The 25,778-nt window shown below is 43.8% G+C and overlaps 4 protein-coding genes across 8 annotated transcripts in view; 2 read left to right on the top strand and 2 right to left on the bottom strand.

Moving 5' to 3' along the window:
• Positions 1-51: 51 nt before the first annotated feature.
• LOC129842922 (ubiquitin-like-conjugating enzyme ATG3) lies at positions 52-3,978 on the bottom strand. Its single transcript, XM_055911627.1, has 10 exons — positions 3,777-3,978; positions 3,314-3,355; positions 3,043-3,092; positions 2,641-2,711; positions 2,114-2,221; positions 1,883-1,932; positions 1,659-1,746; positions 947-981; positions 678-833; positions 52-183 (listed from the first exon to the last, which is right to left on the bottom strand). Exons 1-10 carry the CDS (start codon positions 3,846-3,848, stop codon positions 52-54), a joined length of 804 nt encoding a protein of 267 aa, XP_055767602.1. The 5' UTR covers positions 3,849-3,978.
• A 3,778-nt stretch (positions 3,979-7,756) lies between these two features.
• LOC129842911 (coiled-coil domain-containing protein 80-like) lies at positions 7,757-17,503 on the bottom strand. 3 transcript variants are annotated; one of them, XM_055911613.1, is made up of 9 exons: positions 17,403-17,503; positions 14,419-14,505; positions 11,883-14,142; positions 11,463-11,619; positions 11,255-11,391; positions 10,834-10,985; positions 10,474-10,577; positions 8,506-8,589; positions 7,757-8,343 (listed from the first exon to the last, which is right to left on the bottom strand). In XM_055911613.1, exons 2-9 carry the CDS (start codon positions 14,424-14,426, stop codon positions 8,039-8,041), a joined length of 3,207 nt encoding a protein of 1,068 aa, XP_055767588.1. In that variant the 5' UTR covers positions 14,427-14,505; positions 17,403-17,503; the 3' UTR covers positions 7,757-8,038. The 3 variants fall into 3 exon arrangements, with proteins under 3 accessions (XP_055767588.1, XP_055767586.1, XP_055767587.1); XM_055911611.1 differs by lacking the exon at positions 17,403-17,503 and adding an exon at positions 14,612-15,200; XM_055911612.1 differs by lacking the exon at positions 17,403-17,503 and having other exon boundaries at positions 14,419-15,200.
• On the top strand, positions 16,027-17,574 carry LOC129842913 (fas apoptotic inhibitory molecule 1-like). Its single transcript, XM_055911614.1, has 4 exons — positions 16,027-16,404; positions 16,513-16,741; positions 17,203-17,252; positions 17,425-17,574. Exons 1-4 carry the CDS (start codon positions 16,288-16,290, stop codon positions 17,572-17,574), a joined length of 546 nt encoding a protein of 181 aa, XP_055767589.1. The 5' UTR covers positions 16,027-16,287.
• A 1,007-nt stretch (positions 17,575-18,581) lies between these two features.
• Positions 18,582-25,778, top strand: part of agap1 (ArfGAP with GTPase domain, ankyrin repeat and PH domain 1) — a 260,949-nt gene continuing 253,752 nt past the window's right edge. For 2 of the 3 annotated variants that reach the window (XM_055911603.1, XM_055911602.1), the window contains exon 1: positions 18,582-19,719. In XM_055911603.1, the coding sequence (XP_055767578.1) occupies positions 19,557-19,719 (163 nt within the window). In that variant the 5' untranslated portion in view covers positions 18,582-19,556. The remainder of the gene's footprint in view (positions 19,720-25,778) is intronic. The other variant, XM_055911601.1, reaches the window with a different exon arrangement.

Here is a 25,778-nt window from a genome sequence, read left to right as displayed (position 1 = left end):
AGCACTCCTCCGATTTTGAGTCACTGAAAGAATGTTCATGACCTCTTGCTTTTACCTGCAAGGATGCACAGAGCACATGGCCGGGGGTGGTAGGTGGGGGTGATTTTCGATGGTGACCGTTTTCTTCACATGATCCTGGCTGATGTCCTCGTACATCTGATCCACTGTCAGGGGCTGTCTGTCCTGTAGGAGTGAGAGGGGAAATGGTAAACAGAACATAGAATGCAGGAACTCGGCTTCCCAGGTAAGTCAAAGACATCATTCTTCCTCAGCTGTAAGAACGCATCTTGGGATTTACATCCTCAGTAATATTCACAATGCAATCCAAAAGGACACAGCAGTATCTAAATGCCAACATGTTTTGTTACTGTGCACATAGGATGCACTTTTTAGTCTACCCTAGAAACCCAGTTACACTAAGCTGACTCTGTACTGCTGAGAGCTAGTTTACAAATGAAACACATTTTATTTGTCACATGCGCAGAATACAACAGGTGTAGACCTTACTTAACTGCATTGTTGCTTAAGGTAGTGTAAGAAAAATATGTGTTAAAGTAAACTAAAATAAACTGAAGTAAAAAATAAAACAAATAATTAAGGAGCAACAATAAATTAACAGTAGCAAGGCTATATACAGGGGGTACCGGTACAGAGTCAACGTACAGTAAGTGTGTTACCTCATCGTATCCAAATAGCCAGAGTCGAGGAGTCTGATAGTATTTGTCATATGTGATGTAGAGGTCATACGTTCGAGTCTGCAGGATGTCATCGTTCCCAGCCTCTCCCGTTTTGGATTTAGACAAGTCCACCATTTTACTGGTGTCCAGGGTGGCCTAGAGACATATGAGGGGGAAAAAAACTGAAGTGAAAAATGGGGAATAAAGACACTTCCTGGAAACGGAAGCAATGTACAATAAAAGGTACAACAATACTGTGAACTTCTGACCTCATCTGTTTCCAATAGTCCACTCTCCTCATACTCTGAAAAAACAGAACAAGACAAACTGAACCATTACATTACTTAACTATGAAAGTCAGTTAAGAACAAATTCTTATTTACAATGACGGCCTACCAAAAGGCCTACTGCGGGGGTTAAAAATACAACAGAAATAGGACAAAACACATCACAACTAGTGAAGTATAACCACGTAAACAATGAGACAGATATTTCACCGGACATATAAATGTGAAGCATCCGCTTGGAGTTTCCATTCCCTACCAAATATGGTAATGAGAGGAAGCCCAGCGGCCGGGAGTGGGAGAAGATGGAACAAGATGGATTTTGGCCGACATTCTGCTAATTTTCTCATCGATTACACATTTGATCTCAATTCAATTTTCTGTTCCCAAAACAAAAATATGCTACAAACATAATCAAGTAAGTTTTGTATACTTTACCCTTTGCCAAAGTTTTAAAAATTGTGTTGTTTAGGAGTGCAAAGGCAAGTTGAGTTATTGCACAAACCCACTTCAGAGTAGGTGTTCCCTAATGGAAATATGCACGTGTGCTAGAACGCACCAATAGGATCTCGCTTGCTTGTGCTTGGCTCTGCCCACTATGACTCATTTGTTCCCGTTTGAAACAAAGGGCTGTGGTCTATCTTGGTTTAGTTAAACAAATCTTTGGAATATTCCTTGAGGAGTAGAGAGTAGACACCTTCCATATCTGCTGCCTCGTCTTCATCATCATCATCATCATCATCGCCGTTTCCACTAGCACCAGAGTTCACATTCATGTTCATGTCCTTTCAAAACAAAGGAATACAACTATTTTAAGACGTCTGCAATGGTATTAATCTAAGGTTGTTAGTTGGAAACATTCATTATCAATGCAGATTACTAGGATTCAAAAACAAAACGTAAATGGTCCATCAAATTTACCTTGTTGTCCAATGAGATTTCTCGTACAGCTTCTGTAACTCCCCCTATACCTAAAATATCAATTTGAAATATAACATTCCTGGACAAACAAACCCAAAAGCTAACTTTATTTATCATGTATTCCTGAAACTGCACTCTGCAGCACATCAATAAATGAAGGTATATTGCACTACAACATAAAAGACCCAAGAAAATGAACCATAGTCACAGGAAATGTCTAAAGTGTCCAACCTGAGTTGTGGTAGGTGTCGACCCATCCTCCATCTCCGTCATCCTCCTCTATGATGGCTTCCAGTTCATCACAATACTCCATCTGTTTACAGCGCTTGTAGCAGGGAACTGTAGGCACACACAAAATATACATTACTAAAGCAACAATAAGGACAAGTAACAGTATTGTAGAGAAAGCAACACTTTAATAAATGGATCACTAGTCACTTTAATAATGTTTACAATGTTTACATAATATTACTCATCTCATATGTATATACTGTATTTTAAACCGTTGATTGCATCTTGCCTATGCCGCTCGGTCAATGCTCATCTATATATTAATATGTATATATTCTTATTTCATTCCTTTACTTAGATGTGTGTGTATTAGGTAGTTGTTGTGGAATTGTTAGATTACTTGTTAGATATTGCTGCACTGTTAGAACTAGAAACACATGCATTTCACTTCACTCGCAATAACATCTGCTAACCATGTGTATGTGACCAATAACATTTAATTTGATTTGAGTTCACACAGTTCTTACCATTGCGAGTCAATAGGAACTGCTTATCCTTGGGTAAATACGGCTTCACCTTCTCCTCTTCCCCAGACACCCTGGAGGGAATAAACATGTAACATCTGGGACTACTGTGCTGTCAAAACTTCATACTGTAGTTGATGCTATATTTGGAGACAGCATAACATCCATCCAGAGTAATTACATGCTCATATCAGACTAATTAGATTTGAGAAATTAAGTGCAATTTAGCTGACTACAATATCATATTAGAGGTGGGATAAAGGCAATTTCAATTCCTGTTAGTTGAACTGGACATCAGAACATGGGCATTTCTTCAAAAGAGTGTAATTCAATTTCAGAATTGACTTGGATGGAGCCAACCCATGTCCTGGGTTGAGTATCAATCTTACTCCAACGGACACTCACCACTTCCATGTGGGGCAGTGATGAACAAGGTGATCTCCAGCAGCTACAAACTAATGGAGAGAAAATAGAGATTTAATAGGAAGTTGTAATAGTTCAGACAGATGACAATTACTGTGGGTCGGGGAAAGGGGCTTTTTGGAATTGACAAACTTCTCCAAAACCTCTTTCAGTTGCACTTATTTGCCCAAATGATGAAAGTCTACATACGTGTGACTTGTTGGGCTTTTTAAAGTGACTCAGTTACAAAGGATACGAAAGACAACTTCCTCACCTCTTCTGGGGTGATAACCCCAGTCTCCTTGAATTTGGATTCCTATCAGACAAAATAATGAAGTAATATTATTGTTGAGTTGGCAGTTTGGTATATTTAACGTGTGTGACTGCCTGCATGCAATTGCATTACAGAGGAGGTTAGACATTCCATTCTTAATTGCTTGAAGGTCTTAAACATTGACTGGCACATTTTTAAAATATGTTTAACTGGAATCATGCGAAGCTAACGTTAACTACATTGACAAGACAGTCATCAACGCCATGAGACCTCTAAATATTTAATAAACTGAGATTATACACTGCAATAGGACTGTAAACAACGAATTGTAGCTACATAATACAAGTTGAGAGCACTTGAGGGAAGTCTTCCCGATAACGCATGCTAGCATGTTAGCATCTTACACGTCACTGCTGAGTGATAGCAATCCACAGTAGCTAGCGATACCGCTAATTTAGCTTACCTTCAGCACTGGAGTAAAAAACTCGGCTACACCAAGGGCTGTTCCTTTTACGGAATTAATGGCGTTCTGCATGTTAGCGATCAGATCGACCCCCGACAGATGTGTGCGTCTTCAAACGCCGAAGGACCGTCGGTTTTCAGTTGTTTTTTTTGTCAGCAACAGATCACATGACTTGTCATTTGAGGATCCCCTTCCGCTGTTAAAGTCTCGAGAGATTTGTCTGGACGGCTCAAGGGTTGTCCGATCATGACTGGCCCAGGCCCCAAGGGAAAGTTAAATACATTTGAGTTCTTCAATCTGGAATAAGACCTTTATTCAGCATACATACAGGTAACTGCCAAAATGAAGGAAACACCAGCATAGGAAACACGAGCCGCCAGAACAGCTTCAATGCGCCATGGCATATATTCTACAAGTATCTGTCACTCTGTTGGACGGATGTGACACTATTCCCCCACGAGAAATTCCATCATTTGGCGTTTTGTTGATAGTTTTTAACGCTGATCCAGAATCTCTCATAAGTGTTTAGTTGGGTTGAGATCTGATGACTGAGAAACACACACACCCTTTAAACCCCCTATACTCTTTTGAGCCCTCTATTTCAAAGTCACTTAGATCTCTTCTTCAAGCCATGGTAGGAAAATGATGGGCAACTGGGAATTTGTATACAGGGGAGTGATGCGCTTTACAGCAGACTCGCACAATTCAATCGCTGGGTGAAAACTATTTTCTGTCCCTCCCAAAATATATTTGTAGATAACTGGCCCTCTTTCTGGGACTCACACACAAACAGGACCAAGCCTGGCATGCTCAGGAGTGACAGACTCTATCTTAGCTGGAGGGGTGCTCTCATCTTCTCTATCAACATAGTAGACAGGGCTCTAACTCCTCTAGCTCCACAATGAGATAGGGTGCAGGCCAGGCAGTAGTCTGTCAGCCAGCCTGCCAGCCTAGTGTAGTCAGCTCAGTTTTCCCCATTCAGACCCTGTCTGTGCCTCGATGTAGGTCGGGCAAAACTAAACATGGTGGTGTTCACATTAGCAATCTCACTGGAATAAAGACCTCCTCCATTCCTGTCATTATTGAAAGATATTGTGATAATACCTCACATCCACAACGGCTCATAGTAATGGCTGGAAGGGTGTAAATGGAATGGTATCAAACACATGGAAATGTGTTTTATGTGCTCAATACCATTCCTTTTATTCCGTTCCGGGATCATAGCCATTACAATTAAGGTGCCACCAGCCGCCTGTGCTCATATCTCAAAATAGTATTACTTAATGTTAGACCCCTCACTTCCAAGGCAGTCATAGTCAATGAACTAATCACTGATCATAAACTTCATGTGATTGGCCTGACTGAAACATGGCTCAAGACTGGTGAATATACTGGGTTAAATGAGGCCTCTCCTCCTGGTTACACGAGTGACCAAATCTCCACCAAATTGGAAGTCTTCCAACTAGCTTGGAAAGACAGTACCGTGCAATATCAAAAAGCCTACAATGCTGCTCGTTCAATCTACATTTACAACCTGAGGAGAATAAAACACGATTCAAAATAGATTTCTGATACTGTCGCAAAGCTAACTAAAATGCAGCATTCCCAAAGTGAGGATGGCCTTTACTTCAGCAGTGATGAATTCATTAACTTCTTTGATGAAAAGATCATGATCATTAAAAAGCAAATTACAGACTCCTGTTTGAATCAGTGTATTTCTCCAAAACTCAGTTATAATGAGTCTGCACAGAACTGCCAGGACCTCGGATCAATGGAGACACTCAAGTGTTTTTATCCTGTATATCTCCACACGTTCAAGAAAATAGTCATGGTCTCTAAACCTTCCAGCTGTCTACTGGACCCTATTCCAACTAAACTACTGAAAGAGCTACTTCCTGTGCTTCACCCTCCTTTTTGAACATAATAAATGTCTCCCTATCCTCCTGATGTGTACCAAACTCACTAAAAGTGGCAGTAATAAAGCCTCTCCTGAAACAGCCAAACCTTGTCCTGGAAAATGAAAATAATTATTGGCCTATATCGAATCTCCCATTCCTCTCAATTATTTTGGAAAAAAGCTGTTTCTCATCAACTCACTTCCTTCCTGAAGACAAATAATGTATACGAAACGCTCCAATCTGGTTTTAGACCCTATCATAGTACTGAGACCACACTTGTGAAGGTGGTAAATTACATTTTAATGGCGTCAGACCAAGGCTCTGTGTCTGTCCTCGTGCCCCTAGACTTTAGTGCTGCTTTTGACACCATTGATCACCACATTCTTTTTGAGAGATTAGAAACCCAAATTGGTCTACGCGGACAAGTTCATGCCTGGTTTAGATCTTATCTGTCGGAAAGATATCAGTTAGTCTCTGTGGATGGTTTGTCCTCTGACAAATCAATGTTAAGCTTCGGTATTCCTCAAGGTTCAATTTTAGGACAACTATTGTTTTCACTATGCTACCTCTTGGTGATGTCATTTGGAAACACAATGTCAACTGTCACTGCTATGCAGATGACACACAGCTGTACATTTCAATGAAACATGGTGAAGTCCCAAAATTGCATACCCTGGAAGCCTGTGTTTCAGACATAAGGAAGTAGATGGCGGCAATTATTTTACTTTTAAAAACTCAGACAAAACAGTGATGCTGGATCTCGGTCCAAAGAAACAAAGAAATCTGTTGTTTGATCTGACAATTAATCGCAGTGGTTGTACAGTCACCTAAAATAAAACAGCTTTTTTCCCATCTTTCTATCATTGCGAAACTCAGAAACGTTTTGTCAAAAAAATGCTAATCCATGCTTTTGTTACTTCAAGATTAGACTACTGAAAAACTGCTTTTTTCCCATCTTTCTATCATTGCGAAACTCAGAAACGTTTTGTCAAAAAATACTAATCCATGCTTTTGTTACTTCAAGATTAGACTACTGAAAAACTGCTTTTTTCCCATCTTTCTATCATTGCGAAACTCAGAAACGTTTTGTCAAAAAATGCTAATCCATGCTTTTGTTACTTCAAGATTAGACTACTGAAATGCTCTACTCTCCGGCTACCTGGATAAGGAACGAAATAAACACATCTGCTAGTGCTAAATACGGCTTCTAGAATTTTGACTAGAACCAAAACACGATCAAATACTCCAGTGCTGGTCTCTGTTAAGGCTAAGGCTGATTTCAAGGTTTTCCTGCTAACCTACAAAGCATTACATAGACTTGATCCTGCCTATCTCTCCGATTTGATCCTACAAACCTACATGTACGCTACAGTCACAAGACGCAGGCCTCGTTATTGTTCCTATAATTTCTAAGCAAACAGCTGGAGGCAGGGCCTTCCCCTATTACTGGGGCTGAGTCACTGGTTTTGCTAGTACCTAAGAGGGGTACATCACAACGTGCCAGGCATTTTTTGGTATACTCGACTTGAGTGGGTAGAGTGACTGATGTCATCTTCCTGTCTGGTTTTGCGCCCCCTTTGGCTCGTGTGGTGGGGGAGATCTTTGTGGGCTATATTTGGTGGTCTGTTGATATCTCTCTGGTGGTGTGGGGGCTCTGCTTTGGCAAAGTTGGTGGGGTTGAAGAACGATCTGGCCTTAATGGCCCATGTACTCTTATAATCTCCACCAGGCACAGCCTGGGAAGGACTGGCCACCCCTCAGAACCTGGTTCCGCACTAGGTTTCTTCCTAGGTTCCTGCCTTTCTAGGGAGTTTTTTCTAGCCACCGGGCTTCTACATCTGCATTGCCTGCTCTTTTGGATTTTACACTGGTTTTCTGTATATAAGCAATTTGTGACATCTGATTGATGATGACTCTAAGCATGATGGGATGTTAATTGCTTAACTAACTCAGGAACCACACCTGTGTGGAGGCACCTGCTTTCAAGACACTTTGTATCCATCATTTACTCAAGTGTTTCCTTTATTTGGGCAGTTACCTGTATATCTCCATACAAGATAACAAATATATGCACAACATAAGGCAATTGCCAAATGTTTTTAATCTGAAATCTCCATTCTCCCTGTGAAACAAATCATACATTCAATAGACAAAAATATAATGGAAGAAAAAGTATGCTGCATTTTCATAATCTATTATAGAAAAGTCAATTCTTATAAAAACAACATCACAGTTATCAAAATGCAAAAAGAAGCCTTCATGAAATGCCATTCATACAATGGCTTCATATAGTTCGTGGGACAAGGCCACAACCAGGCCTCAATAGAAAATCCAACACATCCTGAGGGGAACATTCTCAATCCTTTAGTAACCATATCCACGGTGGTAACCATCCGGGTCTCTGTCATGACTGTAGCCCCCATACTCATCCTCAGGACAGCGCATGCCAAGGGACTTCTGGATAGCCATCTCCTGTCTGCGGAGCTGCATGGAGTCAACCAGATCATATATGATGGACATGGACCACATGGGAGACGGGTACCAGGACTTGACGTTGCCATCTTTCCCCACCAGCAGCATAGAGAAGTACTCTGGGCTGATCTGGAAGTAGTTCCTGATGTCCTGCACCAGAGAGGGAGAAACGTCCTCACGTTCCACAGTGGCAGTCCCTGTGACACAGGCAGGGTTGAGGGGTTAACTTGAATTGATTTCATACATTAAGAACAACATAATGTTTAGAAGAAGAAGAAGATCTAAACCTAAATCAAATCTTCAGTTATATAAACTCAGGGTTTTCCCACCAATATGGTAACAGTAATTCTGTTTCTTACCGTTGATTGGGTATAGCTCAAGGGTCCCGCCCATATCCTCCATGTCCTTTCCAATCAGCTTCAGCACAGACAAGTGGCGCAGGCCTGAGTAGAGCCAGGTGAAAACATATCATTTCACATGACCTCTTACGCCTAATATCAAACCCCTTTCAAACCAAGCCCTAGCGCCTTCCCAAAGATATCTAGTACATGTGAAGGTATGGATATAGGTGAAAGCAGTGGTTTTAATTTAACTAGGCAGGCAAGTCAGTTCAAGAACAAATTATTATTTACAAGGATGGCCTACCCCCGGCCAAACCCTAACCCGGACGACACTGGGCCAAAAGTGTGCTGCCCTATGGGACTCCCAATCACGGCCGGTTGTGATACAGGCTGGAATTGAACCAGGGTCTGTAGTGACGCCTCGACTATTGAGATGCAGTGCTTTAAACCGCTGCGCCACTCAGGAGCCCAAATAATACTATTCAGGGTAGTAGAATGGAGGATACAGTATTATACTACACAGAATGGAGGGTACAGTATTATACTACACAGAATGGAGGGTACAGTATTATACTACACCGAATGGAAGGTATAGTATTATACTACACAGAATGACCTCTCTCTCTGTCTAAGAGAGACAGAGCCCAATTTCTGCAATGTGGCCAAACTGAGTCCATGACACATTTCCCAGTAGAAGCACTAAAGTGCATGTATACAACTGAAGCTCAACGATCTTGTTTTATTATTCACTGTGCTCGCTAGATTCCTTTCCCCAAATTGCAAATGTTTCTAATCTGCAGATCTTTCATCCCAGGACTATTAATGTCATCCACAGAAAGACTGTGTTGGCAGCTAAACAATAGCCTGTCCTCCCAAACGAAGAACCCTGTTTTTCATCAGTACTAGACCAACATGAGTAGTTGACCACATTGTCTACAACAGGCTCAAAACCAAATACCAAACATTCTGGCGAGTCTCAAGAGACCTCTATCGTAACCCAGCTTTAGAGTGGTGTCCATTTTCTAATCTAAACAATTCAGGCATGTTATAGCTAAACGCCCAAAATTACCTTTTGTTTGTTTGCATAGCTAATGCAGTTTGTTACATATTTTGCAACAGTTAAAACTAATTGTGACAGACTCTGCAAGCTACAAATAAGTTGATATTCCATGAGATGATCTTCTGTTAATAGTTATGTTAGTAGTTCATTTGAACTCTGAAAAGATATATCATGATGCTTGTACGGCATGGCTCGTTGGACCAACAGTGACAGACAGTAACAACAAGGGATGAGGACAGTGTGTTTCAGGAGTGGTATTTGAGAGATAACCCTCCCTGCACCATCTCTATAAGCTTGAGGGAGTGGTATTTGAGAGATAACCCTCCCTGCACCATCTCTATAAGCTTGAGGGAGTGGTATTTGAGAGATAACCCTCCCTGCACCATCTCTATAAGCTTGAGGGAGTGGTATTTGAGAGATTACCCTCCCTGCACCATCTCTATAAGCTTGAGGGAGTGGTATTTGAGAGATAACCCTCCCTGCACCATCTCTATAAGCTTGAGGGAGTGAGCTGGTGAGTTATTCAGGAAATATGTCTGCTCTTGAACGTAACAGGCAAAGCATTTTTTGATAATGTTTTATTGTCACATACACCAGATAGGAGCAGTGAAATGTGTTGTTTTACAGGGTCAGTCAGCACCCCTGGAGCAAATTAGGGTTAAATGCCTTGCTCAAGGGCACATCGACAGATTTTCACCTTATCGGCTCAGGTATTCGAACCAACAACCTTTCAGTTACTGGCCCAACACTTTAACCGCTACGCTACCTGTCACCCTAGTTGACCAAAATGTGGCCACACAATCTGAACATCTCCGCAAATGGGTGTGAAGCAGCCAAGACAAACACTTAAGGGCCCCAGTGAAATCATCAAGAAACGTCTAATGTACCGTACAGGCCTGAGACAACAGTGTGACATCACAACTCACCCAGATTGCAGGCCTGGCTAGTCAGGGCGTAGAGCTGCTGCTGATAGGCCCATTCCTCGTCGTCAGAGGAGGAGATCACAAACAGCCTGCGTCTCCAGCGGAACCTAGAAAAATATAAACACAGAACAAACAATGACATCAAATATATACAAACAAAATTCCACAAGCCTTTGAGAAGAACAAAAAGGTTACAAATGCATTTCCTTACTTATTTGCATATATGTTCGACCAGGAGCACACAGGATGTCAGCGTCAGTTTTAGGCAAGTGTATTTGTCAGTTGTGTTGACTTGAAACTGCAGTCACACAGTCTTATATTGCAATCGCATAGTCCTAGATAATAACAAATGCCCACTAGTACCGTGAGAGGAAGTTCTCCAGGGATTTGGATTTGTCTTCGTTCTTACACGCCACTCCTTGTCTCTTCTGCTGCTCCATCTCCCTGATGCGAGAAGAGAATGTGTCTATGTAGTCAAACACAGCCGTCATGGCGATGGGCACCTCATATTCTTGCTGTGAATGGGGACAGAAAACCATATCACCAATCTTTAGACAGAAAAAGTGTTTCGGATGATACTGTATCAATTCAGTGCAGTAAAATGGAGTTATTGAAGCACTCAACCGATATGATGGATTTTCACTCAGACGTAGGACCGAAAGGTTAAACGCTCTTTCATCAAAATAACCAGGTCATCCAGGATGCACAATACTAAGTAGCAGTATACAATAACACATTGTAATTATACCGCAGTAAGCTTTATAGGGAAGCAAGGCCAACCAACCTTCACTTTCATATCAAAGTCGGTCAGCACCATATAGTAGTCGTCAAATATCAGTCCCAACTCATTCCTTAAGGCTCTGATGAGGGGCTGGTTTGTGAAGTCCTCTTCTTTCATGCCTTTCAGAGGCTGATCCTTCTCTGTAACCACAAACTTGTATTACACTTGTCATCAGAGTAAAATAGAATTGAGAGTTCAAAACTTTACTTACCAGCCTGGTAATGGTCCATCTTCATGGTGCCATTGGTCAGAGAGCCAAAGATGGTGATAAGAGAGATTTTTCTGACGCCCAATTCACACACATGCTCCAGATACTCATCTCTCTGCTGCGTGTACATAGGATTCTCCTCGTCTGGAGTACTGATCACCTGGGAGGGAAAGAAAAGTGACTGTTGTATCATGTGTCTATTCTATTCTATTCTATTCTGTTCTATTCAGTTCTATTCTATTCTGTTCAGTTCTGTTCTAGTCAGTTGTATTCTATTCTGTTCAGTTCTGTTCTATTCAGTTCGGTTCTATTCTGTTCGGTTCTATTCCATTCTATTTAGTTATATTCTGTTCTAGTGTACCAATATGCATGCTTCATATCAGATTTAATCAATACATTTATGTAATACAACAGAATACTCACAAGTAGACGTCGTCTCTTCTCAAAATGACCCAAAAAGGATACTAAGAGGTTTGGCTGTTTTGTGGAGGGCCTCTTGTTGTCTGCTTCTTTCTCCTGGTTAATAGCGGCCTTCTTCCCTGGTCTCCTGCCACGATAGAAGCCACCATCACTGTCTTTAGTAGCCTTCAACCTTTTCTTGTCTGCTTTACTCTTTTTGCCTGATTTATCAGCCTTTTTCTTCCTCTCTGCATTGACAGGCCGCTTGACCTTGCTCTTCTTGGGGGAAGCTGTTTCCACCTGTGCATCAGAGTCAACCTTAAGTTCACTGCCCAGCTCTTCCCCACCTTCAGTTGGTTTGTCGTTAGTGAGCTGAGTTGGAGAGGTAACAACTTGTCGGCCATGTTTGGTATCGTCGGTTGTGTCTTCTTCATATTGGTCTCTGTGGGATTCTGTAACGTCATCTATGCCATTTTTGTGGGTCTCTGAGAGGGTGTAGGAGGATTCGTCTGTGGTGGGGACCTCTAGGTCCCAGTGTGGTGTTGTCTGGGGGTCCAAGGGCTTCGGAACTGTGGGTTTTGTGGTGGTTGTGGTTCGTCGTGTTCTTGTAGTTTTTGGTTTTGTTGTGGTGGTTGGTTTTGTAGTGGTGGTTGTGGTTCGTCGTGTTGTGGTTGTTGGTTTTATTGTGGTGGTTGGTTTTGTAGTGGTGGTGGTTGTGGTTGCTTTGGTTGTGGTTGTTGGTTTTATTGTGGTGGTTGGTTTTGTAGTGGTGGTGGTCGTGGTTGCTTTGGTTGTGGTTGTTGGTTTTATTGTGGTGGTTGGTTTTGTAGTGGTGGTGGTCGTGGTTGCTTTGGTTGTGGTTGTTGGTTTTATTGTGGTGGTTGGTTTTGTAGTGGTGGTGGTCGTGGTTGCTTTGGTTGTGGTTGTTGGTTTTGTTGTGGTGGTTGGTTTTGTAGTGGTGGTGGTCGTGGTGGCTTTGGTTGTGGTTGTTGGTTTTGTTGTGGTGGTTACTTTTGTGGTGGTTGTAGTAGTTGGTTTTGTTGTGGTCGTGGTTGTTTTTCTGGTGGTGGTTGTGGTTGGCTTTGCTGTAGTTGTGGTTGCTTTTGTTGTTGGTGGTGGTTTTGTTGAGGTTGTAGTTGCTGTTGTTTTTGTTGTTGTTAGTTTAGTTGTGGTGGCTGTGGTTGGCTTTGTTGTAATTGTGGTTGCCTTTGTGGTCATAGTTGGTTTTGTGGTTGGTCGGGTTGTGGTAACTGTCACAGCCTTTGGTTTTTGAGCTGGTCTCTGCACCCCTTTCCTCACTGGCACCCTCTCCACTGTAGAGTTCACTCTGACCTCTGACCCCGTAGTCAATACCCCCTGGACCTGAGACTCAACCACCTGGCCCTCAACACCGGCCGCCTTGCACCTCTGCACGAAGCCCCTCTGCCTGGCCTTCTCCAGCTTGCGCATGTGGGTCTGGTCCATCACCTCGTACATAGCCTCCAGCCTGACCGGGTACGGGTACCTCTCCTCCACCTGGAGGGTCTTCCTCAGGAGAATCATGCCAAACTTCCCCTCCTCCAGCTTCAGGAAGTTCATCAGCCTGGGGATGAGGACCGTATCCAGGGGCTCCTCCGTCACCTGTCCCTTGGCGTTGACCCGCCGCACCTTCCCGCCTCGCTCTCCTTCCTGGTGGAACATCACGATCATCTGCATGTGCCGCTCCGCCATCTGGCAGTAGACGTCCGACTTGAGGAGGGTCATCATCAGGCGATAGTAACCGTCTGAGTCATGTGGGGCGGAGATGACCAGGACCCGGTTCTTCCCTGCGAAGCTGGCCAGGACGTTGAGGGAGCCTGCGCTGCCGGGGACGGTGCGGGCTGGTGTGGACTGAGGCTGAACCGCCACCCCTGTCACTGGTTTACTGTTGTCTTGAGATGTGCCAGTGCCACTGCCAACCTGGTTTATGGGTTTCTTTGGTTGTTGGGGTATTCTTCTGCTTGGCATCATCCTTCTGCTTGGTGGTCCTTTTCCTCTTCTTGGAGGCTCAGCTTTCTCATCTCTCTGCATTCTGTCACGATGGCTCATCATAGGGGATACATTTATACCACCAGCGGAAGGAGCAATACTGTCAGAGTTCAACACGTTTTGTGTGGTGTTAAAAATCCCCCCCTGGAGGGATGTTCGTTGTAAGATTGTCCTTTTGAGGGGTCTCCTGTCAGAGGCCCCCGTGCTCCATACCAGCAACAGCCATAACACACAGAGATGCAGTGTCTGTTTCATTTTTGCAGTGTCAAAGAAAAACCTACAATCGGTATAAGAAGATCATTGAGAGAGGCATTGCTTGTAGTCCTCTGTCTTTCTGACGTTGTGTCCAGTTTTCAGATGAAATAACTGATCAGTGATTATCCATAAACACGCTTTGTTTGAGAAGAGAAAATTTGTTCAGCAGTAGGTTATGACGTAACTGTTCAGAAAGACAAATGCACAATCTGGGCTGCTTCAATAAAGTAAACACAAACACTTGTCAACTTGTGTGCTATAATCCTACTGAAAGTTTACATGAACATGCACCATTTACCATTCCATTCTGGTGACAAAAAAGAACTCCCCGATGATAAGAAATAATATGGCAGTCGTCCAATGCCTCCTTTCTCAGTTTCTGCAGCTGAAATGACATACATTTAATTTAATGTTAATGTAGACAGTGCAACCTCTGCTTACTAGGCGGCTACACGTAACGGTTCCATATATTCTGTCTATACAAAACTTACTCCATCGATTGTAACTTTAGAGGTCATTTTACTCTTTTCTAACGTCTTCAGAAAGAGAGAGATTTCTGGAAGTCTCAATGCGTTGTCGGCAAGGAGGGATCTTCTGCCTTCCCCCTTCCAGCGCATCGAGTTACCCGAGTAAATACTATGTAACCACAGACTCCATACGCGCTCTCTCCCCTCTGAGGACCAACCCAAGACCAAGAAAGAAACGATTTATGCCGCGTTCACGTGCACGTCGGAACGAGAAAACTCGGAAATGTCCGACTTGCTAATTGTTTATAGCTATACACGTGCCGAGTTCAACCAGTCAGAAAGTCGAACATTTCCGAGTTTCCTAGTACAGACTACTACTTGAACGCAGCATAAGTAGCGGCTCTCACGGCAAGGTTCGACACCGCCCACCGTACACATGTACACAGAATACAGCACTATAGTTATTACAACCATATCTTCTCATGAAATAACTTGGCTGCGTTTATTTATGTATTACCAATGCAGTCTATATCCATAAGATGCCATGGATGTAATTTAAGTCTCAAATAATCAGATATGGTAGGCCCAACTATTTTATATTCTATTAAAATAATGTCAATAAAAATACATGATGGGATTGGAATTTTATTCACTTAGATTTTTACAAGCACAATTGATTATTGTTGTTTTAATAACCAGTAAACTAAAGTTTGGGGAAGTTAGGAAGTTTTATTGAGGGAAACTAGACAAGGTAGTGTTATGCCATCTACTGGCAGGCTTTGCCACAAAGTTTGCTCTTCTTAGTTTTTATTTTATTTGGTTTTGTTGTTGTAATTTTACCACCTTTTTCTTCACAATTTCGTGATATCCAATTGTGATCTTGTCTCATCGCTGCAACTCCCCCAACGGGCTCAGGAGAGGCGAAGGTCGAGTCATGCGCGCTCTTCTGTGATCGTCTGAATACCTTGGTCAATATACCAAATAATGACCGCACTGTCAATAATAATCGTAACAGTCAATAACAGTGCAATCATATATAAGCTCACTATTTGGCACGCTCCAAATTCAACCAATGTGTTATAGCTATTTATTGGAGATTTATAAACTACATTTAAGCTTCTAAACTGCTTACGTCTAGGCTCTTTATATTACTAATGTTAATAATAATCCATGGGATTTTTATATCGCTTTTCAAAGACCCAAAGATGCTTGAAAAAAGACGTTAGAAAGATCCTTAATAAAGACGCTTTCTTTATACTGTATGTTTGATCACAAATGTGTGATTCATTTGTTGATTTGTTTGCTAATTGTGAGTGTGATTTATTTAACCTAGGCCTGTCTAAAGAAGGTATAGGCATCACCTACGCCTGTCTAAAGAAGGTATAGGCATCACCTAGGCCTGTCTCAAGAAGGTTCACTGTAGAAGTCTCACATACAAATTACCTCTGGCAGTAATTGGATTGAAAGAGGTCTTGCAGCAATAAGCCTCTTACAGTATTGCAGTTTGCACTTGTTGCTGAGCAGAGCAGAGCAGATCCAGGACAGTTTGATGGACACACGGACTAACATTGCCTAATAACTGCCTATAGGATGAGATTTGAACTACAACCTTGGTTTGAAACGAGGATAGCGTCGATGGGACATATATAATCATTTCCAGTTAGGCCTACAGGCTTTATAGCCCTGGAAGGTCAGTCAAGATGATGGCCGGAGATGTTGTTGGTATCTGGGAGGTGGCGTTAAGCGATGGGGTTTACAGGATTGAGTTTGAACACGGCACGGCGACAGGGAAGAGGGTTGTTTGGATCAATGGACAGGTACGTAGGCCCTGAAACGTATTCCCTTTTAAAATCTCTAATGTGTTATTGGGTAGTCAGAGCTATGTACAGAAGGCATATGGCTGTCTGATTTGCTTTCTTCCTCAGGAGGTGCTCAGAAGAGATTGGATGTTCAAACTGGTTGGAAAGGAGACCTTCACAGTGGGAGGCATGGAAACAAAAGCAACAGTAAACATTGAGGCTATCAGTGGCTTTACCTACGAGTACACCTTGGAGATTGATGGCAAGAGTCTCCAGAAGTTCATAGATAACAGATCCAAAGTCACTAAGACGTGGGTGCTGCAAGTGGATGGTGTTGACTGCAGGATTGTCCTTGGTAAGGCTCAAAACACAAAAAGTATATTCTTTCCTATGAGCATTGAGCAATATTTTAGTGTCAATACCAGCTACACTGTCTATTCTAAAAAGTCTATAAAAACATAGTCGGCCTTGTGTAAGGCAACATGCAGGTCAGCGCTGTCCTGAGGAGTATAATCTATTTAGGGGAACACTTCTGGGCGGGCTATTTTAAGGCATCCGAGCAACCTGATTGGAAGGAACGGTGTCCTTTGTAGCCTATAGCAGAAAGCTCCATGTGACATGAATAAACAAAGCAGGGAACTCTGCACTGTGTGATGTTATGATGCTCTTATGGATGTGTAATGCACACCGGTAAATCATTAACAATCATTCCAATGCACTGCATGGTGCTTCTGTCCTGTAGGCCTATGGTGAAAAATATGATACAAGCAATACTAATAATATACTAAATTACTACTGTATGGTTTTTTTCAACAGAAAAGGACACAATGGATGTATGGTTCAATGGGCAGAAAATGGAGACAGAGGTATTTTTTCAACCTCATATGGAATTGATTTTGAAGTTATTGTGTCCATGAATGTTGCATACATACATAGGCCAAAGGTTCTGGTTTAACATGATTCACTGTTTTGGTCCATACTTTTGTCCTTCCAGTCCTTTATTGATATTTACGTACCTTCTCTTATTGTCGGCTATAGGGAGAGTTTGTGGATGACGGAACAGAGACACACTTCACGGTGGCAGACCATGACTGCTGCATCAAGGCTTTGAGCAGTGGGAAGAAGAGAGCTGGCATCATCCATTACTTAATGGTGGATGGGGAAGCAGTGCCCGGCTGGACAGATTGAAGAGGACCGCTGAACTTTTCAAGTCAGGAATCTGAAATGTTGGATATCTCCTATGTAAATATAAATGAAGAGGCAGCCTCAGGGATGAGTGAGTGGCATTGAACTAAGATATCAATCGACTCAAGGTCTCTGTACTGTTTCTAGGTTTTCAAAGATGGGATCAATATTTCTATGGTGGAACTAAGGAGTATTATCTTTCTGATAATGAGGTTGTGTATAAATAAGTAAATGAATCAAAGGAAATATGTAAATGTTTAACATTTCAAATCAATCAATAAAATATAGCAATACATGTTTTAGTTTTGAGTGTAATCATGTATGATATTCGCTTGTTTATGCAGATGCTACGCTATATTGCACTAAGCCAAATGTATCTCTTTTCAAATATGAATACCTTAGAGCTCCATATCTATGGCTAAACTAATGTTATATATTAGCATATACCGTACATGTGAGTGAACATTCTTCAAATGCCCTGAGAAACAGATGCGCAGCCTCTGCGCAATAAGTACATTCAAGAACGCGACGCCTCTGAACCAGCCAATGCGTTATATGGTTGCCGCCATAGAGATAGATTGAAAACTATAATGCCCAAATGAACTATCGTGCCCAAATGCCTATTTTAGCATGGGCCTCGCCATTGAGGACTTTCACCATTTTAAAGTAGTCAACTGGGTGGGACTTCCTATGTGTTAAGGAAGGATCATACAATTCTATCCAGGTCACCAGGAGGGATCAGCCAATGAATTATACTCGTCAGAAAACATTCCATAAATGCAGGTGGCAATAAATTGATAACCTCGGCTTTATACCTGTTAAAACAACACACTCCAGGTGGCAGTATGCACCCGTTCAGTTTTTTTGCCAACTCATAGAAGTAGTAGAATAAGAAAATGGACTACTTCAAAATGGAGATGGACGCAATGGCTTTCAATGCTCGCAATGTCTGTGCTCTCACAGATGCCATAATAGAACAGATACAATGATGCGATGTCTATCTAAGTCTATGGGTTGCAGCAGACGTTTTCCAGTAGGAAACGTTCAGGGAATGACGTCCAATGATACAGACGGGATGGATTTCTACCCAAGAGGAAGGGGAAAGCACCTATGTTTGCCGATAAACTAGAGCAATCTGTAAAACATATATTGCTCTCATAGCAATAAGTAGCCACATTTGTATTGCGTCTTGGAATTTTCGGCAACTGCATGCGCCCAGTGTTTGGACCAAATCCGGACTGTGGGGGGAGTTTTGCGCCTGCTTTTGCACGCTAAACAAAACAACGAACGAGGACTTGGCTGCGCAGAACACACATCCAGCCACGATTAGTAACTATTTAGCTAGTTATGTAGATTGCTTTTGGCAGGTTTGCCTGGGTAAATAACTACATTGGTTTATTTGCATGTTTGTGAAGAAAGGCTCAAACAGATTGGTCGGTCTAAGGAGAGAATGATAGGGGTTTGAGAAATTCAGAGTTTTGTCCCCGGCTTGGACGTTAGCTACTGCTAGCTACCGAGTTAGCAAATACCAAAGGGCCTATTTAGCAAGCGTTTTCAAACCTTTCCAGCGTTTGAGAGCGTTATGCGTTATGACATGACTGTTGTACAGTACTTACCTGTTTGCTGGATTGCTACTATTCATACACACGCTAATATTCGTGAATAGGGTTTTTACTTCCACACTCCGTGAGGGACGGAGCAAGGACATGGGGAAGCGTTGCTCAGCCGACTACTACTGTCACTCCTCCAGGATTTCGAATCAGGAGAGTCCGGGTCGGTTGTTTGGACTCACGGATAGCCAGCTAGTTACATGGACTCACTGACAAGTAACTGCTGTTTCATTTCAAGACACATTTGCAGTTTGAATCAAGTAGCTAGCTATCGATAAATTATTTGGCGTGCCTCACCCACAATATTGTGCTGAGGACCAGACCAGTCAACTCGTTACCAGTCGGGAAAGGGCAAGAACAAAAACAACGCGCAAAATGAACTATCAGCAGCACCTTGCAAACTCGGCTGCCATTCGGTCTGAGATCCAGAGGTTCGAATCCGTCCATCCAAACATCTACTCCATATATGAACTGCTGGAGCGCGTGGAAGAGCCCATCCTGCAGAATCAGATTCGAGAACATGTCATCGCCATTGAAGGTAAGGCAGTAGGGGTGCATGTAGCCATCGGTACATCGCCATAACATGTTTTGCTCTGCACTCTCTAATCCTCTCAAATCTGTTTACTGCTGTGTTGTATCATTTTAATATGGTTACATCATAGCAGAGCTGCTATACTGTATGAATGAATGAATGTATAGGCCTTGGTGCACTGATTGTCAATCAACAATCGATTTTTCTATTGAGCTGGTTCAACAAGCACTTAGCCCAGCTGTATGATACTCACATACAAATCAGTAGCTTATCATTTGAATAACTTGCATGCAGAACTACATGAGGGGAAGCTCCGAGGATCTGCTTTTCAAACTTCTCACACAGCTGGGCAGATGTTGGGCTGCCACTATGTACTAGAAGGAGTGACATGCATTATCTCATGACCCCCTTGATAATACATTGTCCTGTTATAATGGCGTCATCATATCGTGACTCATGGCTACTGCTTTCTTACTCTATTGATTGGCTGATGAAATGTCCAGCAGTATTGTAGTGAAGGCCTAGTATTGTTGTTGTCATTGAGAATGGCAACCGGCTTCTCTCATTCACTGTATAGACTCTGTTCATTTGCATAGAAATGGGTGCTGTGCGGTAGGTAGGGTGGGGAGTTAGGGAGGACTTGCCAGACAGCCAGGTGTTGTTGACCCACTTTCCACTGATGTTGGAGCCAGCAGCAAAGAAGAGCAAGTGGAAAGTGTCACACATTGAGGTACCGTAGCTGTTAACAACAAAAGGTGTTTGCGGTGGGTGTGAGCAGTGTGTGACTGACTGAGGCAAGGGTTATCCCACCGCCATCACTGACTGTGTGTGTGTGTCCTACATGTACCCTCTGGACACAGTGAGAGGAGGGTGGCTACCTGCCGGGACTTACTCACTAGTACCTGGACCTGTCCTGTCAGAGGTACAAAGGAACTGGCTGGAGTGGGCCTCCTGAATGGAGAAACTGAGAAATGGAGTGTGGTCTGGGCAGGGGGAGATTTCTTTGGTCCTCGAGTGCTGTTGGCTCTGGATCAACATTGGCTGGGTTAATGGTACTGGTTGGAGTGTGTGGATCAACATTGGTTAGGTTAATGGTACTGGTTGGAGTGTGTGGATCAACATTGGCTAGGTTAATGGTACTGGTTGGAGTGTGTGGATCCACATTGGCTAGGTTAATGGTACTGGTTGGAGTGTGTGGATCAACATTGGCTAGGTTAATGGTACTGGTTGGAGTGTGTGGATCCACATTGGCTAGGTTAATGGTACTGGTTGGAGTGTGTGGATCAACATTGGCTAGGTTCATGGTACTGGTTGGAGTGTGTGGATCAACATTGGCTAGGTTCATGGTACTGGTTGGAGTGTGTGGATCAACATTGGCTAGGTTAATGGTACTGGTTGGAGTGTGTGGATCAACATTGGCTAGGTTAATGGTACTGGTTGGAGTGTGTGGATCAACATTGGCTAGGTTAATGGTACTGGTTGGAGTGTGTGGATCCACATTGGCTAGGTTAATGGTACTGGTTGGAGTGTGTGGATCAACATTGGCTAGGTTAATGGTACTGGTTGGAGTGTGTGGATCCACATTGGCTAGGTTAATGGTACTGGTTGGAGTGTGTGGGTTGAGCGGATGTTCTTCTCTCAGGCTTGATGGTCAGTAGTAGGAGTTGAGGACTGGTTTGAACAAGATCAGTCAGGACCACTGTTGGTCTGGGCCTCCGTCAATACTCCAGGAATACCATGAAACGAACCTGTTGGGAATGGGCTCGTACGTAAGCATTTCACTGTAAATTCTACACCTGTTGTGTTCGGCCCATTTGACCTATACACTTTGATATAATTTAGGGCTGTATCATATATTCTGAGACGGGACACTGGTTGCTTTTCTCCTGGCTGTTTTATTAAGTCCAGTTGTTATCATGTATGTTTTTTTTGTTTACCGAATGTTGTCAGCCATGTGTGCACTGTAGCACGTGTTCTGATTTATATTGTATATTTGAATTATCTTAAAGGAGGCTATATCTGTCACAGTAGCCTGGAACATTCTGACAGAAATTCTAGTTGTCTAAACATGTCAGATGACCAAATGCTCTTCTGATGGAGAAACCAGCATCATGTTTGTAAACATGTTGTGGTTGGATTGTAGATCAGGTTGGTTGGGATCAGAGCCTGGCTGCTGTTTTCAGGTTGTGGTTGGATTGTAGATCGGGTTGGTTGGGATCAGAGCCTGGCTGCCGTTTTCAGGTTGTGGTTGGATTGTAGATCAGGTTGGTTGGGATCAGAGCCTGGCTGCTGTTTTCAGGTTGTGGTTGGATTGTAGATCAGGTTGGTTGGGATCAGAGCCTGGCTGCTGTTTTCAGGTTGTGGTTGGATTGTAGATCAGGTTGGTTGGGATCAGAGCCTGGCTGCTGTTTTCAGGTTGTGGTTGGATTGTAGATCAGGTTGGTTGGGATCAGAGCCTGGCTGCCGTTTTCAGGTTGTGGTTGGATTGTAGATCAGGTTGGTTGGGATCAGAGCCTGGCTGCCGTTTTCAGGTTGTGGTTGGATTGTAGATCAGGTTGGTTGGGATCAGAGCCTGGCTGCCGTTTTCAGGTTGTGGTTGGATTGTAGATCAGGTTGGTTGGGATCAGAGCCTGGCTGCCGTTTTCAGGTTGTGGTTGGATTGTAGATCAGGTTGGTTGGGATCAGAGCCTGGCTGCTGTTTTCAGGTTGTGGTTGGATTGTAGATCAGGTTGGTTGGGATCAGAGCCTGGCTGCCGTTTTCAGGTTGTGGTTGGATTGTAGATCAGGTTGGTTGGGATCAGAGCCTGGCTGCTGTTTTCAGGTTGTGGTTGGATTGTAGATCAGGTTGGTTGGGATCAGAGCCTGGCTGCTGTTTTCAGGTTGTGGTTGGATTGTAGATCAGGTTGGTTGGGATCAGAGCCTGGCTGCTGTTTTCAGGTTGTGGTTGGATTGTAGATCAGGTTGGTTGGGATCAGAGCCTGGCTGCTGTTTTCAGGTTGTGGTTGGATTGTAGATCAGGTTGGTTGGGATCAGAGCCTGGCTGCTGTTTTCAGGTTGTGGTTGGATTGTAGATCAGGTTGGTTGGGATCAGAGCCTGGCTGCCGTTTTCAGGCACCTTGAATGACATGTCGCCCAACACTCGTCTGACAGATGGTAAATCCACTCTGAAAACTGCTACGTCACACTTCCTTTATCTTTCAAACCCAGCCAGGACAACTCTGTCACTCCCGACAGAATGACTGACATCTCGGGAGAGAGAGAGGGAGGTGGAGAGAAACAAAAAGGGATTGAGGGAGAGAGAAGAGAGACTGAAACAGTGATCCAGAGAGAGTGATACGGGAGGGAGAGATGGGGCTGTGAGGGAGAGATGGGGCTGTGAGGGAGAGATGGGGCTGTGAGGGAGAGATGGGGCTGTGAGGGAAAGGAAAAGAGGATGAGATTGCACACCGAACAGAAGAGCTATTATGTACTACCTGTGATGGCTGACTGATGTCCTGGCTGACTGATGTCCTGGCTTACTGATGTCCTGGCTTACTGATGTCCTGGCTTACTGATGTCCTGGCTTACTGATGTCCTGGCTTACTGATGTCCTGGCGGTAATAATTAGTGGGGGATGCCTTTTTAAAGTGTTTTTAGTTCCATTATGCAACCATGTAGTGTGTGTGTGTGTGTGTGTGTGTGTGTGTGTGTGTGTGTGTGTGTGTGTGCGTGCAGGTTTTACAGAGTTGTACTGCTGAATGATGCTGATGTCACGGGCGTCCTATTTTCTCCATATTAGTGCACTATGTTTGATCAGGGACACTGGTCAAACGTAGTGCACGCTATAGTGAATAGGGTGTCGGCGGCGGCAGGCAGGTAGCCTAGCGATCGTTGGGCCAGTAACTGAAAGGTCGCTGGTTCAAATCCCGGGGCAGACGAGGTGAAAAATCTGCCAATGTGCCCTTGAGCAAGGCACTTAACCCTAGTCACTCCTGATAAGAGCGTCTGCTAAATGATTAAAATGTAAATGTAAAATGTGTGATTTCAGACTCAGTATACCCTGATCTCTGTATTCTGCAGCATTTGTTCCTGCTAAGTCCCATCCCCAGACAGCAGCACAGCACTCCATCACACTGCTCTCCCCCACATTCTGACTGCTGAGGTGAGGAGGGAACTCACACAATGTTCTGTTCCCCAGTAAAATAATAGTTTCTTGGTTTTGCTGACCAGTTTTGCATGGTTCTGTTGGCACCCAGTGGCTGGTTCAGTAATGTTCTCAGTCAGCATCATGGTCTTTGTCATACAGAAACATTATGCCTACTACAATGATCAATCAATGAATCATCATGACGCAATCATCTGTAAGGAAAGGACTTTGCAGTTTGCACTCCATAAATGTCAGCCTGTGTTTCCTACCTCAGTCTATGCATTGAGGTCGCGAGAGAGGACTGTTACCACGAAGCAAAGGTCCTGTTTGTGACATGGGTGATGCTAACATGCTTCTGACACATGTTGACATTCCTTCAGGGACATTTGTGTTCCCCACCAGGCAGACAGGTAACATGATCTCTGGCCTCTCCACCAGGCAGACAGGTAACATGATCTCTGGCCTCCCCACCAGGCAGACAGGTAACATGATCTCTGGCCTCCCCACCAGGCAGACAGGCAACATGATCTCTGGCCTCCCCACCAGGCAGACAGGCAACATGATCTCTGGCCTCCCCACCAGGCAGACAGGTAACATGATCTCTGGCCTCCCCACCAGGCAGACAGGTAACATGATCTCTGGCCTCCCCACCAGGCAGACAGGTAACATGATCTCTGGCCTCCCCACCAGGCAGACAGGCAACATGATCTCTGGCCTCCCCACCCGGCAGACAGGTAACATGATCTCTGGCCTCCCCACCAGGCAGACAGGTAACATGATCTCTGGCCTCCCCACCAGGCAGACAGGTAACATGATCTCTGGCCTCCCCACCAGGCAGACAGGTAACATGATCTCTGGCCTCCCCACCAGGCAGACAGGCAACATGATCTCTGGCCTCCCCACCAGGCAGACAGGTAACATGATCTCTGGCCTCCCCACCAGGCAGACAGGTAACATGATCTCTGGCCTCCCCACCAGGCAGACAGGTAACATGATCTCTGGCCTCCCCACCAGGCAGACAGGTAACATGATGTCTGGCCTCCCCACCAGGCAGACAGGTAACATGATGTCTGGCCTCCCCACCAGGCAGACAGGTAACATGATGTCTGGCCTCCCCACCAGGCAGACAGGTAACATGATCTCTGTCCTCCCCACCAGGCAGACAGGTAACATGATCTCTGTCCTCCCCGCCAGGCAGACAGGTAACATGATCTCTGTCCTCCCCACCAGCCTTGAGTGTACAAAACATTAGGAACACCCTTTTTCCCTTCATAACAGCCTCAATTCCTCAGGGCAATGGACTCTACAAGGTGTCGAAAGCATTCCACAGGGATGCTGGCCAATGTTGACTCCAATGCTTCCCACAGTTGTGTCAAGTTGTCTTGTCTGGATGTCCTTTGGGTGGTGGACCATACTTGATACACATGGGAAACTGTTGGGCGTGGAAAACCCCAGCAGCGTGACACAAACCGGTGCACCTGGCACCTACTACAATACCACTTCAATCTTTTGTCTTTCTCATTCACCCTCTGAATGCCACACATACACAATCTGTGTCTCAATTGTCTCAAGGCTTAAAAATCCTTCATTATCCTGTCTTCTCCCCTTCATCTACACTGATTGAAGTGGATTTAACTGGTGAAATCAATAAGGGATTATAGCTTTAACCTGCATTCACCTGTGTATCGGGATATTATTTTTGACAAAATATCGTATTGTTTTGACTAACATATAATATTATTTGTGCTCTACTTGGCTGTACCTGCACTAAAACTCCAGTATTTTTCCTTCATAGTTTGTTCTCATCTTCTTTTTAAATAGACCTGTTTTCAGCACTTTTATTTCCCCGACTGACCTAAACCAGTTTTCTCATGGCTCTCCCTCGTTCCTCTGCAGCAGACATATGGTGAGCAATAGGTTTGGAACATCGAAGTCGCAA

This window comes from Salvelinus fontinalis, unplaced genomic scaffold, assembly GCF_029448725.1.
Source record: "Salvelinus fontinalis isolate EN_2023a unplaced genomic scaffold, ASM2944872v1 scaffold_0074, whole genome shotgun sequence".
Taxonomy (NCBI): domain Eukaryota; kingdom Metazoa; phylum Chordata; class Actinopteri; order Salmoniformes; family Salmonidae; genus Salvelinus; species Salvelinus fontinalis.
This window is presented reverse-complemented; position numbering and strand designations above follow the sequence as displayed.